The sequence below is a fragment of the Rosa rugosa genome, chromosome 2 (genome assembly GCF_958449725.1).
Source record: "Rosa rugosa chromosome 2, drRosRugo1.1, whole genome shotgun sequence".
Classification (NCBI taxonomy): Eukaryota; Viridiplantae; Streptophyta; class Magnoliopsida; order Rosales; family Rosaceae; genus Rosa; species Rosa rugosa.
The window spans coordinates 33355747-33370490 of NC_084821.1; the positions used below are offsets into that span (position 1 = coordinate 33355747).

Genomic DNA, 14744 nt, shown 5'->3' on the forward strand with positions numbered 1-14744 from the left:
CTATTCACACACCCCTTCTAATTTTTTGTTACTTTAATTCAATTTTTTTTTTTATAAATTACCCTAACTACCTTCCCGTGTAAATATGTTTCTTTTTCTTTTTTCTATTTGGCAATTCAATCATGAATCAAACATCATTATAAAATAAATTAATTTTTTTTACCTATAAATGAAAGAAAAATAATACGTTTATTAAGTGAAATGATCTGTATTATTAGACAAAGAATATGTTTCCCAAGTCTTCACCCAACTGAATCCAAATTGTAAAGTTTGTCCTCATACTTTGCAAAGTACGAAACTCAATGCTTGTTTGTTTATGACTCTTAATCCAGGTGCATCATCCTCAAATAAAAAAATAAAAAAATATGGAATCAGCGTTTTATCCACTTCAGCGGTTCAGCCACAAGCTTCCATACTGCAGCTGTTGATGTACACAAAATTTGGAGATGCTCTACATAATATTGAATGCAATGAGTTGCAATCTTCGTGAAGGGACAAAATTATGTTCTACTAAAATAATATAGTATAACAAATCATGTTTATAATCATAAGGCCATCATTATTAGGCTGTTGTAAAGTTCTATAGTTGCTCAAGGATTCAAATACACCAAATAATTTCAATTAGAATCTTACCAGAAATAATGGATTCAAAGGGGCTCGAATGATCACTGAACTCACTTTTTTTTTTCATGTCTCCATTGCAAATCAAATGTAAAATTTTCTTAAAAGATGGGTCTAAAGTTTCTTGTTTTACCATGATTAAACTTCAAAGCATCATATTAGAGAGATAGAATGACTATGCTAGAGAAGTTTTTGATGAAAAAGAAGAGAGGGAATCAAAAAGAGTTTTGAAGTCTTCTGTGTCTGCGGGAAAATAAAGGTTTAGAATTTGAGGAAGATTGACTTGCCAAATTGAAAAAACAAAAAAGAAACATAATTATAAGGAAGGGTAGTTAGGGTAATTTTTAAAAGAAAATTGAATTAAAGTAATAGAAAAATAGAGGGGGTGTGTGAATAGAGAAAAATGGTCATTCGCTCGAATTCGGCCGGATTCGCCGAAATTTGCAAGAAAAGCCGCCTGAAAAGCCAGAGTTTTCAGGCTCCGTTTCATCACCTCTCGCCGCCGGATGAAGAAACCGAGACTACGACTTGCCCCACACCTCCAAATTGGTTTAGAGGCCGCCAGTCAGTCGACCTGAGGTGGCTAGAGAAGCAAGGGTCGGGTTGGATCATGGCGTCGCCCGGTTGTGAAATCAAATCAGAGGTTCTAAATTGTATTGGAGTTTCTGTTCCAATCTTGGGTATATATACCTAAATTTATTATTTTATTTTTTTTAATTTGACAACTGAGATCAAGCGATGAAGAAATGAAAGGCCCAGATCGCACCGCGTCATTGTTTTTTTATAATAACCTTCTCTAATTCTGAAACTTCCAAAAATCGTAATAACACAAGGCCAATAATTCAATCAGACGACAGTTTTTCACTGTCGTTTGGTATAGGGGGTTGCTGTTGTCTATCTCAATGTCATCTGATACGTGAATCAGACAATACCATGAAACTATCGTTTGATAAAGTTTAGTACGCAGCAGCTACTATCCTGTTTGTTGTCTGAATACCAAGAAGATCAACAGAAATTACTACCTTAACTCTTGTGCAAAGAAATTTCAGTTGGCAGATCCTGGAAGAATGTGACATGTAAAGAATAGTTAGATAACATTGTTTTGTAAACAAACTATTCTCTGAAGAGAGCTTGTACATCAGCAAAGTAATTGAATACTATTGACTGACTTCGAATGAGACAATAGGAAAACTACTAAAGTCATTGTGTCTCATTGCTTCATAGTATTGCATCCTAAAATAAACTGTTGTCTGAGATTTTCTTGAACTATAGCTTTCTTGCTTTATGGCTCCTTAAAGTCTTTTTTCAACCATATGGCTTTCCAAGATGCTGTACTAGTTGATCAAGTCGTATAATTGTAGCTTTTCAATTCTCTGTGGTCTTCCTTTTCATCAGACAACAGAACATATTATTTTTTTTCTGTGTGTTTTTGTGTGAGAATACGGAACGGGAACTATGGATCATGATGGGGAGAGAGAGAGAGACACACAAGCATGTATAGTGTTTCACCTTGCCCTTGAGGCAAGGCTACGTCCACTTAGAGAATTCAATATGAGTGAGGCCATGTAGCCTTTGTAGTATACAAGTATGGGGATCATAGATCCCATCCCATTCTAAGAAGGGGAGGACTTCCTTATATAGCTAAAGGAAGTCCCATTCTATTCTACATTTCCGATGTGGGACAATAATACACATATTTGCTTCTCTTGAAGCCTCTTGGAGAGCATGGGAGGGTGGCCTCCTGGCAAGATACCGGCCGACCTCCACCATGGCAACGTAGCTCGGGTGTCGGTCTACGGGATGCATGCCCTAGGCGGGGCTAGCCATGTCGTGGGGCCCACCTATGAGGTCGTTGCTTATGCTTGGCGGTATGTAATATAAGTGATATCAACAAGTCCTCCAAGTCCCCTAGTAAGAGTCGCTTCTTGGTTGGAGAGTTTAAATATGATGCCGCCAAGTATGAGTGACGACCTTGTTGAATGCCAAACCCATACTAGTCCCCCAACTCCGTAAGTGAGAAGGGACTCTTCCGGGTCTTGTAAAGTGTTCCATGGTAGGTTGGTGCCACGGGGGCTCATCATCGCGCTAGTACCTGCAAATAAGATAAGAGTGTACAAAGAGCATATTGATTGCGCTAGGGCAGTCTAGGTGACATTTGAGTCAAATGCATTGAGGTGCATGAATGTTTGTATGAGATGTATGTTATACATTGTGTGTATGCACGTATTATGTAGTGTTTGACATACAACGTATAAGTCTAGAATGTATGTGGTTGTGAAAGTATAACGAAGTGCATATGATGCATAGATGTGTGATGAACGCGATGACGCGTACATAATGATATGTATATGTTGTATGCATATGATGCACATGTGAGGATCGGGAGTTCGCTCGTGTCGAGCGGGTGATAGGTTGTATGAGTTTTGTCCTATGGTCTTATTAATGGGATGTAAAAGGAATTTAATTGTTGCGATCAACAATAGGTGAAAAATTTCAATATTTCCATTAATAGACCATAGCACAAAAAGTATGAGCGTGAAGTTCAATGATAGTCCCGGTCGGGTACTACCTCCACTTGTGATAAGTGGTATGAATAAGTCCCCGAGTATATAGAACGCTTGGGAGGTGAGATGACTTAAAAGCAAGGGACTGGACCTTGGCTTACCCCTTGGGGGTACCTCGCTCGAGTAGAGGATTTGTAAGGGAGTAAACCTCCTTGACCCGGTGGGGTCGAATGAGGGCTCGAGCCCCGTGGCCCGGTGAGGTCACATGGCCTGGGGCTCCTTAACCCAATGGGGTTGAATGAGGGCCGGTAGGCCACCTTTACCCAGTGGCGTGGCTCCGGGTAGAATGAGGGCGTGAGCTTCGTGACCCGGTAGGGCCACATGAGGGCTTGAGCCTCCTTAACCCAATGGGGTCGGATGAGGGCCGGTAGGACTCCTTTACCCTGTGGCGTGGCCCCGGGTAGAATGAGGGTCTTGAGCCTCGTGACCTAATGGGATCACATGAGGGCTTGTACCTCCTAATCCCGTTGGGGTACCTCGCTCGGGGCGAGGATTTTTAAATTAGGGCTGCCACTTGGTTTGGTAATTACCAAACCGACCGAATACCAACCGATACTTTAGGTTTGGTAAACCGACTTTTTGGTAACCGAGACCGATAAAACCGAAATCGAAAATTACCGAAAAAGTTGGTTTGGTTTTGGTAAATACCGAATCTACCGATTATCTAAATATTAGCTTTATATACTAATATACTATGGTTTTCAATACACATACATGTATATTAAGAAATAAACATAAAACTTTTCATAATAGTATGAACATTACTCAATATACTACATAATTAATAGTACATGTATTTTGAGTAACCTAGTCCAAGATGGTTAAATAAACTAGTTTTATTGAAAATGGCTAAAATTTGATGTCATATATACAAAAGAAAGCTATGATCAGTAGATGAATACGAAGTTTACGGTTATAAAATTGAAAAACCTAATTTTGTTCATTCTAATTTATATTACAAAGAATTAGTTGTTCTAAAGTTGGTAATACCGAAAACCGAAATACCGAAATTGGTAGATATGATTAAAAACCGAAAATTTTGGTTGGTAATTGGTAGCTCAATTTTGAAACCGAAAGCTTTGGTTTTGAAGTTGGTAATACCTATAACCGATTCGAACCGACCGAGTGACAGCCCTAATTTAAATTATGACAAGTGCGCCTTAGCAACAACTATGCTATTTATAAGTTATAATAGGCTGAGTGTATGTGTGCATGTTTGAGAAATGCTACAGTGGTTATCATAGTGCTAGTATTACTTTACATACATGCATGGCCTTAATTGACATATACGCACAGAAACTATAATGTGAAGAGCTTCACATACATTTGAATCAAATAACCCAAAAATGAAATTTCACATGTGATTCATTATAATCACAAGCATTTGCTGTGGGAGCCTGTGCACTGCAAGGTTAATTATGCACTTGAGATGAATAATCAAGGTATATGTGTATATATGAGTGGGTCCAAGCAAAGCAAGCTAATTATACCTACAATTATAATGAATTGTGCATGAATAGCATGCGTAACTAAAAGTATTTGTGACAAGTGCCTTGGCTGACCAAGGGTGCATTGTACACGAACAATAACTCAGCTATGTGGCATGCATGCATATATACTTCCAGAAATAGATGGCAAGAAGAGCCCAGCAGACAAGTACGTACATCATGCTATTGACAGGTAGCATTAAACTAATAGTCATGCTGCTGTTTTCAATTTATAATAGCTCAAAGTCTAAAACGGAGGCATATGTGGTGTTCGTGTATCGTGTGTATAAGTATTAAATGAGAGAAGCTTAGCTTTTAATTGGTCAAGCAAAGGTTTGAAGCCAGCGTCTGCATATGACGGTCTAAGCTGAGAGCATATGCCTGGGTTTCACTAGAAATTGGTCCGTGGCTGGAGCTCTTCTTCCTGAATGCTAGGATGATAATTGTACTCAGTGAGGTGCAGGCCGTGCAGCGAGGATTGAGCAGTGGCTGGTGATGATGAGGTGATTCTATGGTTGATCAATTACTTGGGATAATCTGTCCCAGGCTGCAGCTAGAAATCACACTTGGGGCTGATGGGTGTCAAGAACAGCTTCTTCTTATAATTTTTTTTTTTTTTTTGACTCGGTGAGAGATACCGCTCAGTAAGCAAAGCTGGGATTATGTGTTGACTTAGAACACTGTACCGGCACCACCAAGCAGAAACTCTCTCAAGCCCAGTCAAATTAATTGAGGCTGCCGGTACCGTGAGAGGAGAAGATGTCAAGCTGTTGGTGTCCCGCTGGGGTGTTGCCGGGACGTGTTGGAGAGACTGGGAGGGGATTAGGTTTGGGTGCCGGGTAGGGATACACCGTGGAGGGGGTACCGGGAGGTAAACTCGAAGCCCACCGGGATGGTGGCAGCGGGAGGAGGTGAGGTGCTGGCATGAACTCTCAAGACTGGCAGTGGTAGCTCTCGGTGTTGATAGCGGTACCGGGATTGCAATTGAGTTCGGGAACTGCCGATGCCGGCCGGGGTCCAGATAGCATCCGGGTCTTGATCCGGGTCTTGCCTGTCGAGCGAGTTGAGTGAAAGCCCCGGCCATGGAGATGGTTTCTCAAGCACGTATGGGTGCCCAGAGAAGATTTAGTGTCTGTTGCCCGGAGTGAAGGGGACTAGCGGGTGCCGGTACCTATCTCTGGGTTGGATAGGTGATGGCAGCGGGTACCGGTGATGGCAGCGGGTGCTGGATGGACTCTGATGATCGGCCTGACAGAGTATGAAGAAAGACTATTGGGCTTCAAGGTTGATTCCAAGCAAAGAGAGGATGGGGTTGTTGGGCCCGAACGAGTATTCACATAGTCTTGAGGTGCGGTACGCAAAATTTGCTTCCCCTACTCATGAAGAAAATTTAGACTGACCAAAGTGTGACTAATTCGTGCAAGTGCCCGTAGATAAATAGGGCGCTAGTGCAGTAGGCCAGGAGTCTCCGACGTAAGTTGATGTGCGAGACTAGCTACCCGGGCGGGTCTATATGCAAGTGGACCTTGACTCTTCGTGATGTATGAGAGTGGCTGCATGCATAAGCAAGCAACGGTGGTGTATGTATGACCTCGCTGATTTGGGCCTTGGTTTGGTGGCTATCATGGGCGAGATCAATATGAGTGGGAAGAGTTAACAAGGCTATTCGTCTAAGGGTGCGAGGTGTGCACGTACCTGCTGATTCATAAGTCCCGGAGAAGAATGAAGCTTGGGAGTAGAGTTGAGGGTGCGTACCTGATGGCTCATGGTACCCGATGGCTCCTCGGAGGCTTGGGTGAGGTTGAGGGTGAGGGGTGTCCTGTGTGTACCCGTTGACTCGTGGTACCCGTGCATGACCCTTGCTCAAGGTACGGGGTGTCTTGTGCGTACATGATTGGTGGTTCCCGTACATGACCCTTGCTCAAGGTCGGAGGCTAGCTCATACCCAAACTTAGGGACCCTCCTTCTAGCGCCAATATTTCTGTGTGAGAATACGGAACGGGAACTAAGTATGGATCATGATGGGGAGAGAGAGAGAGACACAAGCATGTATAGTGGTTCACCTTGCCCTTGAGGCAAGGCTACGTCCACTTAGAGAATTCAATATGAGTGAGTCCATGTAGCCTTTGTAGTATACAAGTATGGGGATCATGGATCCCATCCCATTCTAAGAAGGGGAGGACTTCCTTATATAGCTAAAGGAAGTCCCATTCTATTCTACATTTCCGATGTGGGACAATAATACACATATTTGCTTCTCTTGAAGCCTCTTGGAGAGCATGGGAGGGTGGCCTTCTGGCAAGATACCGGCCGACCTCCACCATGGCAACGTAGCTCGGGTGTCGGTCTACAGGATGCATGCCCTAGGCGGGGCTAGCCATGTTGTGGGGCCCACCTATGAGGTCGTTGCTTATGCTTGGCGGTATGTAATATAAGTGATATCAACACTGTGTTATATCTAGTTAGACAATTAAATATGTTTAATAACTATTGGAGATGGATGATTCAGGTAACAGTTCTTTCTTTCTTTTTTCTTTATGTTCATTTGTTAGACAATGGTTTGCTGTTGGTATTGATTGTCTAAGATAGAAGAGAAGACATACATTTTGTACAATTGAAGAACACATCCTTGATTCCAAAAACTATTTCATTCCATCATCAATAGTCATCCCAACATTTACACATGAATTAACCTTGCCTAAGTGCCTGTATATACATAAAGCTGAAAAACATAAACTTGTCCATAAAACGCGTCCAATGCACATTAACCATGCCTATAACTAAAGCAAAAACTAAAACCAGCTAGCAGGAGGGTGATCAAAATACCAAAACAATAGCCCTACCTTTACCAACCATATAACTATGAAATATGATACTTCATCACAAACTTAGCCCACTCTGAGCTCACAGGGAAATTTTTAACAACAGTACACGACAAATAGGTGACTCCGAACTTCGGTACATTAAGTTTCAAAACAATCATTTCGGTACATGAACTTGGAATCCTGACCCAAAATATATACACGCCGTTACTTCCCCCATAACGACATATGCCATTGTGAAAAAATTGAAGGGTAAAATAGTATTAGCACATTTGTAAACCCTATTCGTGTATATATCGAAGTCCACATGGGGTCAGTGACAGTCAAAGTCCTTTCTTCTTCCCGAAAGCTTTGCTTTGTCGTTGTCTTCTTCAGAAAAACCTGTAGAAACAGAGAGTGCAGAGAATATTTGCCGAAGTTTGGGAGGAGAGGATATCTGTGGCAGGAGATTTTATTCGGGAATCTTAGGGTTTTCGAAGTATGGCGAAGTATTGGAGGTACTTTAGGCTCGATGGAGATCCACCCAATTTCGGAGGTATGGAAAACGTGATTGCCTTTACCGATCTTTTTTCCTTTTAGGGGTTTGTCTCTATTTATGGTATTTTTGAATGATTGTGGTCCAAAAATTCCACATTTATTTATGGAAGTCAATATCGCACTGTCTAGGGTTTGGGGGTACTGTGTATAATCAATACTTTTCTCTATTGTCGCTTTCTTCTTTTTCAAATAAACCCCAATTTCATACTATGAGGGTTGGTTGGGAAATAAAATTGAATGTGATTAGGGTTTTAGAACCTGCTATTGGTGATGGGGTAGGTGTATAGTTTGGTTGGTATGGAGGTTTGGGGGTTAATAAGTAGGATGCAGAGCATTTGCTATTTATCTACCAGAAAGAGGTAGGTGAAGTGAAATCAGAAGAATTGAATGAAAAAGGGATGAAAGATTAGTAACTGACATAGAAAGTAGGAGAATTGTTTTTTCCCTTTTTGGATTGATATGGAAGTTGGGGTTGGATGCTTTGTTGACATTCAATTTTTGTATCCATCTTTGCAGGACTAGGCGTTTTTACAGTAGCCATCCATCATGGTGGTAGGTTTCACAATAATGGTGGCATGAATAGGGTGTATAGGGGTGGTTTCCCAGTTGTATATGTGGATGGTGTAGACCCGGATAAGCTGTCACTAACTGGGTTTAATTACTTGGCCAATGATCTGGGCTACATTGGAGGCCCAATTGGCTATTGGTTTAGGATCCCTGGCTCGGAGGAAGGCACTGGATACTTGCCAGTGACAACTGATGCAGATACACTGGATATGATCCAGTCTATTCCTGCAAATGGGAGGATCCTGGATGTCTACATTGTCTGTTCGGCGCCAAGGAGAGAGATCCAAGAGTGGGAGTTGGAACAGTTTGATGATGTGGTAGACCATATAGGTTTTTTTGGACATTTTATTGAGGACCTCCCTCTAACAGATGATGAGGATGTGCAAGTGGAGGAACTAGTGGTTGAACAAATGCCAATTCCAGAACAAGAGCCCATCCAGTCTGAAGACCTAATAGGGAGGGAGCAGTCTATGCCTGTAGCACAGCCTACAGTTACTATGGATGGTGTCTTGGATAATGATGACTTGATGGACCAAATTTTTTGTGGAAGAAATGGGCCTTATGGTGATGGGAGGAATCGAAGGTCAGACCCACAAACTGGCCCAAGGACAAGGTCAAGGGCTGGAATATGCATTAATGAGGCAAGTGATGGGCCAGCTCAACCAAGTCCATCTTCGCAAGTGACAAAGGATAAAGGGAAAAGGAAGCAGAAGGTAGTGGAGAAACCAAAGAGAAAGGTGATCAAAGAAGCATGGGCCATATAACACCAGGAGTGGGGGTGAGTGTTCTAGGTCTATGCCTGCAACAGCGTGGGAGGAATCAAGTGATGAGGACTATGACAGAATTGTGGACAGTGACTATGACTTGGGTGAAGAAGATGATGATGCAATGTTTTATTCCCATGTTGATGGGGAGACACATGGGGTGGCAGAGTAAGATGAAATGGGATATGAGGGAAACATGCATTAGTGAAGATGAGGAAGCAGATGGAGGTTCAGATGGTTTTGTCAGTGCACATGAATCTGATAATGATGGAAATGATGTTGGTCCCTTTAGGGTGAAGGGTAAGAAGAGGTTTACTGACTGGGTGGAGTTTAATGAGAAAACTTATATGAAGAATCCAAGGTTCTGTCTTGGAATGGTGTTCCCAAATGCAGAAGTGTTCAAGCATGTAGTTAGGAAGCATGCCGTGGTGACCAAGAAAGAGTTGAGATTTCCTAGGAATACAAAACATCAGGTGTTGGTGAGATGCATGACTTCCCCAGATTGCCCTTACTGGATGTATGCTAGCAGTCCATCAGCTGATAATCCCACCCTCCAAATAAAAACATTCAGACCAGATCACACATGCAGTTTAATAGCAAAGAGAGTATACCATTGTCATGCTCCATTTTTGGCTGAAGAATACAAAGATGTGTTCCTTGCTGATGATAAATGGACTAGAGAGGGTATTCAGAGTGCTGTGAATAGAGATTTTGGTATGGAGATTGGCGATCAAATGGCATATAGAGCTAAGGCTAGGGCTGCTAAGAGAGCACAGGGTAGCCTTGAGGAACAATACAATCTCCTAGAGTCTTATGCTCATGAATTGAAGAAAAGAAACCCTGGGACCAGTGTTTGGATTCAAACTGAGCTTGACGGGGATGTGGCACGTTTCAAGAGAATCTACATATGCATAGCAGCTTTGAAGGAAGGTTGGATTACAGGACCTTCATAGGTTTGGATGGCTGTCATCTCAAATGTTTTCACAAGGGCCAGTTACTAAGTGTTGTAGGCATAGATGGCAATAATGGCATGTACCCTGTTGCTTGGGCCATTGTGGAGAAAGAAAGTAGGGAATCTTGGACCTGGTTTTTGTCTTTCCTCAAAGAAGACTTACAAATCCATCACTCAAGGCACTTTTGCTTTATGTCAGACAAGAAAAAAGGGCTTGAACAAGCTGCGAAAGACCTGTTTCCTGAGGCAGAGCATCGTTTTTGGGTAAGGCATATGCATAATAACTTTAAAGGTGATGGGAATGTTGGATTGGAGCTGAAGCAGAGGTTTTGGGCAATTGCAAGAGCAACAACCATGAACAACTATGAGAAGGCAATGGAAGATATGCAGAAGGCATCTTTCAAAGCTTGGCAATGGTGCCTTCACAGGCCTGCTAAGCATTGGAGCAAATCTCACTTTGATACAAAGTTTCAATGTGACATCTTGCTAAACAATCATAGTGAGTCCTTTAACAAGAGCACACTTGATGCAAGGAAGAAGCCAATCATACCATGTCTGGAGGATATTAGAGTGGCATGTATGGTGAGATTAGCTAATAGGAGAAACTCTACTGCTAAGTGGAGATGCAAGGTTGGGCCAAGGATAGAGAAACTTCTGAAAAAAAATGCATCATGGGCCTCTGACTACATGCCAGTGGAGTCTAGCAGCATGAGGTTTGAGTTGCATGGCAGAGGTGTTGCCTGTGAGTCTGGAGTAATTGCAAAACACTCTGTGCAATTGGACACAAAGTCCTGCACCTGCAGAAGGTGGGATCTTTGTGGATTGCCATATGGCCAGGCCATTTCAGCAATCTACTCCAAAGGATGGTCTCTAGATGACTCTGTGGCTGAATGGTATACACAGAAGAAGTATATGGATGCTTATGAGGTGTTAATCAATCCAATAGCTAATGTTGCTGAGTGGGATCGTATAGAGAGAAAAATTGCACCTCCACTGTACAGGAGGCAACCTGGGAGGCCCAAGACAAGGAGGACAAAGGAACCAAGTATTAGGTTACTTGTTAATGCAGTTTCTGTGTATTACTTACTCATAGTTCTCATTAATTCCCTAAACTTTAGGTGGGGAACCACCACTTCCAGGAATTAAAAAGCTGCCAAGGAGCTATTACTCACAAGCAAACTGTGGGATTTGTCACCAGAAATGGCACAATAGAAGAACTTGTCTACTGAGGAACCAGGTTATTTTGCTGAAATTTTTAGAGGTTTTTGTCAACTTCTCCAAATTTTTCTCATATTGGATTGTCTGTTCCTTATGCATTTGCAGGCTCCCCATCAAAATGAAGATGTGGAGGAAGTTATTGTTCACCCACCTATGCCTCTGAATAACCCACCACAACCACAAACTCTAACTGAAGTACCACAAGCAACTTAATAATCAAACCTTCCACCTACAGCCCATGTTGGAACTCAGGCATCATTTGTGCCAAACCTGAACAATGACAGCCACAATAGGACTGACAATGTGAATGTGAATTTCAATGTCAATCTCAATGTGCAAGTCTCTGTGAATGAAGAATCTGGAGCAAGAAATGACACTGATATGCCATCTCAACAGAGCAATGTGGTGAATCCAAATTTTCAAGTAGCTTCCTCTTTTGTTCGTGAAAAAACAATGTAATATTGACCTGATATATTGTGAGTGTTGTTAGTGATCTGTATATGTACTTTTGCAATGTCACAGGATGCCTCTGATGCACCTACAGCTTCAAGAAAGAGATACAAGATGAAAGCAAGAAGGATTAGGCCAAGAAAATCACCAAGACTTGCTGCAGCAGCTGATAAAAGCAGTCAGAATGTTCCAAGTCCAAAGAACCAACTGCAGAGGAGATTATGGAAGCCATGAATGGTATCTTAACTTAAATAGTTGTTTCTGGAAAACAATTGGGTTTAATTTTGGCATGTACTATCTGTTATGGTGGCATTTGTCCTGTTTTGGAACTTGAAAATCTGCAAATGCCATGCTTTTTTTAAGCTTTTGTGTAACAGATGGTTCTTATAGTTTATTTTTGAACAATGTGATATGGCAATTGAATGGAGACTATGTTGATTCTCAGAGTTGGTTTTCCCATTTTTGTTACCAGCTTGAATGTCAATTTCAGTTTGTTTCAGTTATTGTTGTTCAAGTATACAACAGATAAGCACCTCATTGGTTTTTTTTGGAGGGAAATAAAACAATTGGTTGTTACAATCTTGGAGGGGACCAAGATTTGGAGGGAAATCTCATTAGTTGGCCAGGTTTGACTCGTCAATTGGAGGGAAATTATGAGGTGGCCATGTTAGACTGGTCAGTTGGAGGGAAAACACGGTCTGACTTAATTGCCCCTACAAAATTGACAGAAAGCACATTAAATAACGGGGGAAGTAATGGCGTGTATATATTTTGGGTCGGGATTTCAAGTTCATATACCGAAATGATTGTTTTGAAACTTAATGTACCGAAGTTCGGAGTTACCTATTTGTTGCGTACCATTGTTAAAAAATTTCCGACCTCACATCATCAATATCCTTTTAGGTGTAAACAGTTCCGATCATAGCTGCACTGAAACAAATAGCATAGTACAATCTCAGCATCACAAAATCATGCAGCAACAAGAACATGAAGCTATAAAGCTGTTGAACTAAAATTTAAGTCTTTACCTTTGAAGCAAAACCCAGGTTCTTATCCTCAACTATTTCCTTCATGTACCGCATGATGAATATGCCGCATGATGAATAAGTTAAGACTCTTGGAGTGCCTCAAATCTCGTTGGAGTATCAATGCCCATCATACAGCAAATGCCTGATAAGATTATAAGCAGAACAATTGCCTGATCCATTGCAAAAAGAAACAATATCGGAACTCCACAGTCATACTATGCACTGTAAAGATCTCGAAAAAAGGATGATTCTTAAGTTCACCGCAGAGGTTAACCTGCTCACACACTAGTAATTAATGTAGTCTCACTTTAGAATTTCATAATCCAAACCTTTCATGTTTAAAAGCATATTGTAAAGATTGTCTCTACAAAAGACCATGTTAATGCTCAAAGTTCGGCGGTAGCCGAACCTTCGTTTAACGCGGGTCCGGTGGGCGGACCGCTACTCTGAGGACTTGGTGATCTTCGCTAGCTGTCAAACGAAAGACAGGGTGTCAGAGGGAGACCGCATTGGGCGGTCTTCTCTTCTCCGATGCCTAAGTCAGTCAATGCATATAGACAGCATAACAATAAATGAGTAGTAAATGCGTAATTAATGAGGAGAGATGATAGAACCTTTTATGGGTGAGGAGAGAGCTGATCTTCTCTTTGTTTTCGATGTGGGATTGATGTGCTTCAATTCCCAGCGTCTGGAGCGTTTGATGCTATCTTGGCGCGGCGCGTGGAGGCGCGTCAGCGGTGATCTGGGGCCAATCCGGGGCTCAGGCGGTAGCCCGCCTGGCTGTGTTTCCGTAGGTCACTCCCTTGGCAGGAGTCGGTACCGCTGGCGGTACCATGAGTGTGGCTCATTATAGCTAATTATGCTTGCAAATGCACATGTAGGTACAAGTCCCCCAAGTCCCCAGTCAAGGAGGGCAATCTTGGTTGGGGAGTTGCTCAGCGGTTTGAAGCGTTGCCTCCGCTAGACTTGAAACAGCATAATTAGCGTCAGTGCGTTGTCAACCATGGATTTACTGAGCGAACGCTTTGTACCCTTTCGGGTGGGCCCCTGCTAGGCCTGATAGGAGCATAAAATGCGACGTTTATAATGTTTAAACCCTATATTTTGCTAAGTTATTTCCTTTATCTTGATCAATTTAACTTAGTTAGTGTTTTACAGGTGTAAATGGAGTCTCAAAGTCCAAAAATGGCTAAGGAAGGCACAAGTGGCGCAGAAATGGAAAGAAATGAAGAAATGGAAGTTTTCCCAGTTTGACTAGAAGAAGGAATCCCAGTTGGAGTAGGAGTCTGAAACTGACTTGGACTAGGAGTTCTACTTGGACAAGGAAACCCAATTCTACTGAGATAAGGAATACTAGTGTGACAAGGAGTCCCTGTTGGAAAAGGGATTACTCAAGAAGGTTCCGGAAGAGTCCAGAATATCTCGAAAAAGGAAGCAGTATTCAACTAGGAAACCTACTTGCATATGGAGTTCTACTCATACTAGGAGAGCCTTGGAACGTTCATGAAGAATCTAGAAGTCTCAAGAAGATCATATGCCGTGCACATGGAGAAAGAAGCAACAAGGAATTCGGATTTCAAAGCAATGTGGAGTTTGGATTTCTAGTTGAGTATGGATTGGAATTGCCGTGAGATTCTTGAAGGTTCTAGGGAGTTCTTGACGTTTATTCTTCAACAAGGCATGGAAGACATGTGAGAGGCATGTGATGTGAAGGAAAACCAAGTTGGACTTAAG

General features: G+C 42.0%; 1 protein-coding gene across 1 annotated transcript; it reads left to right on the forward strand.

Moving 5' to 3' along the window:
- The first annotated feature begins 9535 nt into the window (after positions 1-9535).
- LOC133730656 (uncharacterized) lies at positions 9536-10315 on the forward strand. The gene has a single exon (XM_062158208.1). The coding sequence runs from the start codon at positions 9536-9538 to the stop codon at positions 10313-10315; it is 780 nt and encodes a 259-aa protein (XP_062014192.1).
- Positions 10316-14744: the final 4429 nt, after the last annotated feature.

Coding starts and splice junctions, on each gene's coding strand:
- LOC133730656 (XM_062158208.1), top strand. CDS start 9,536: ATGAAATGGGATATGAGGGAAACATGCATTAGTGAAGATGAGGAAGCA.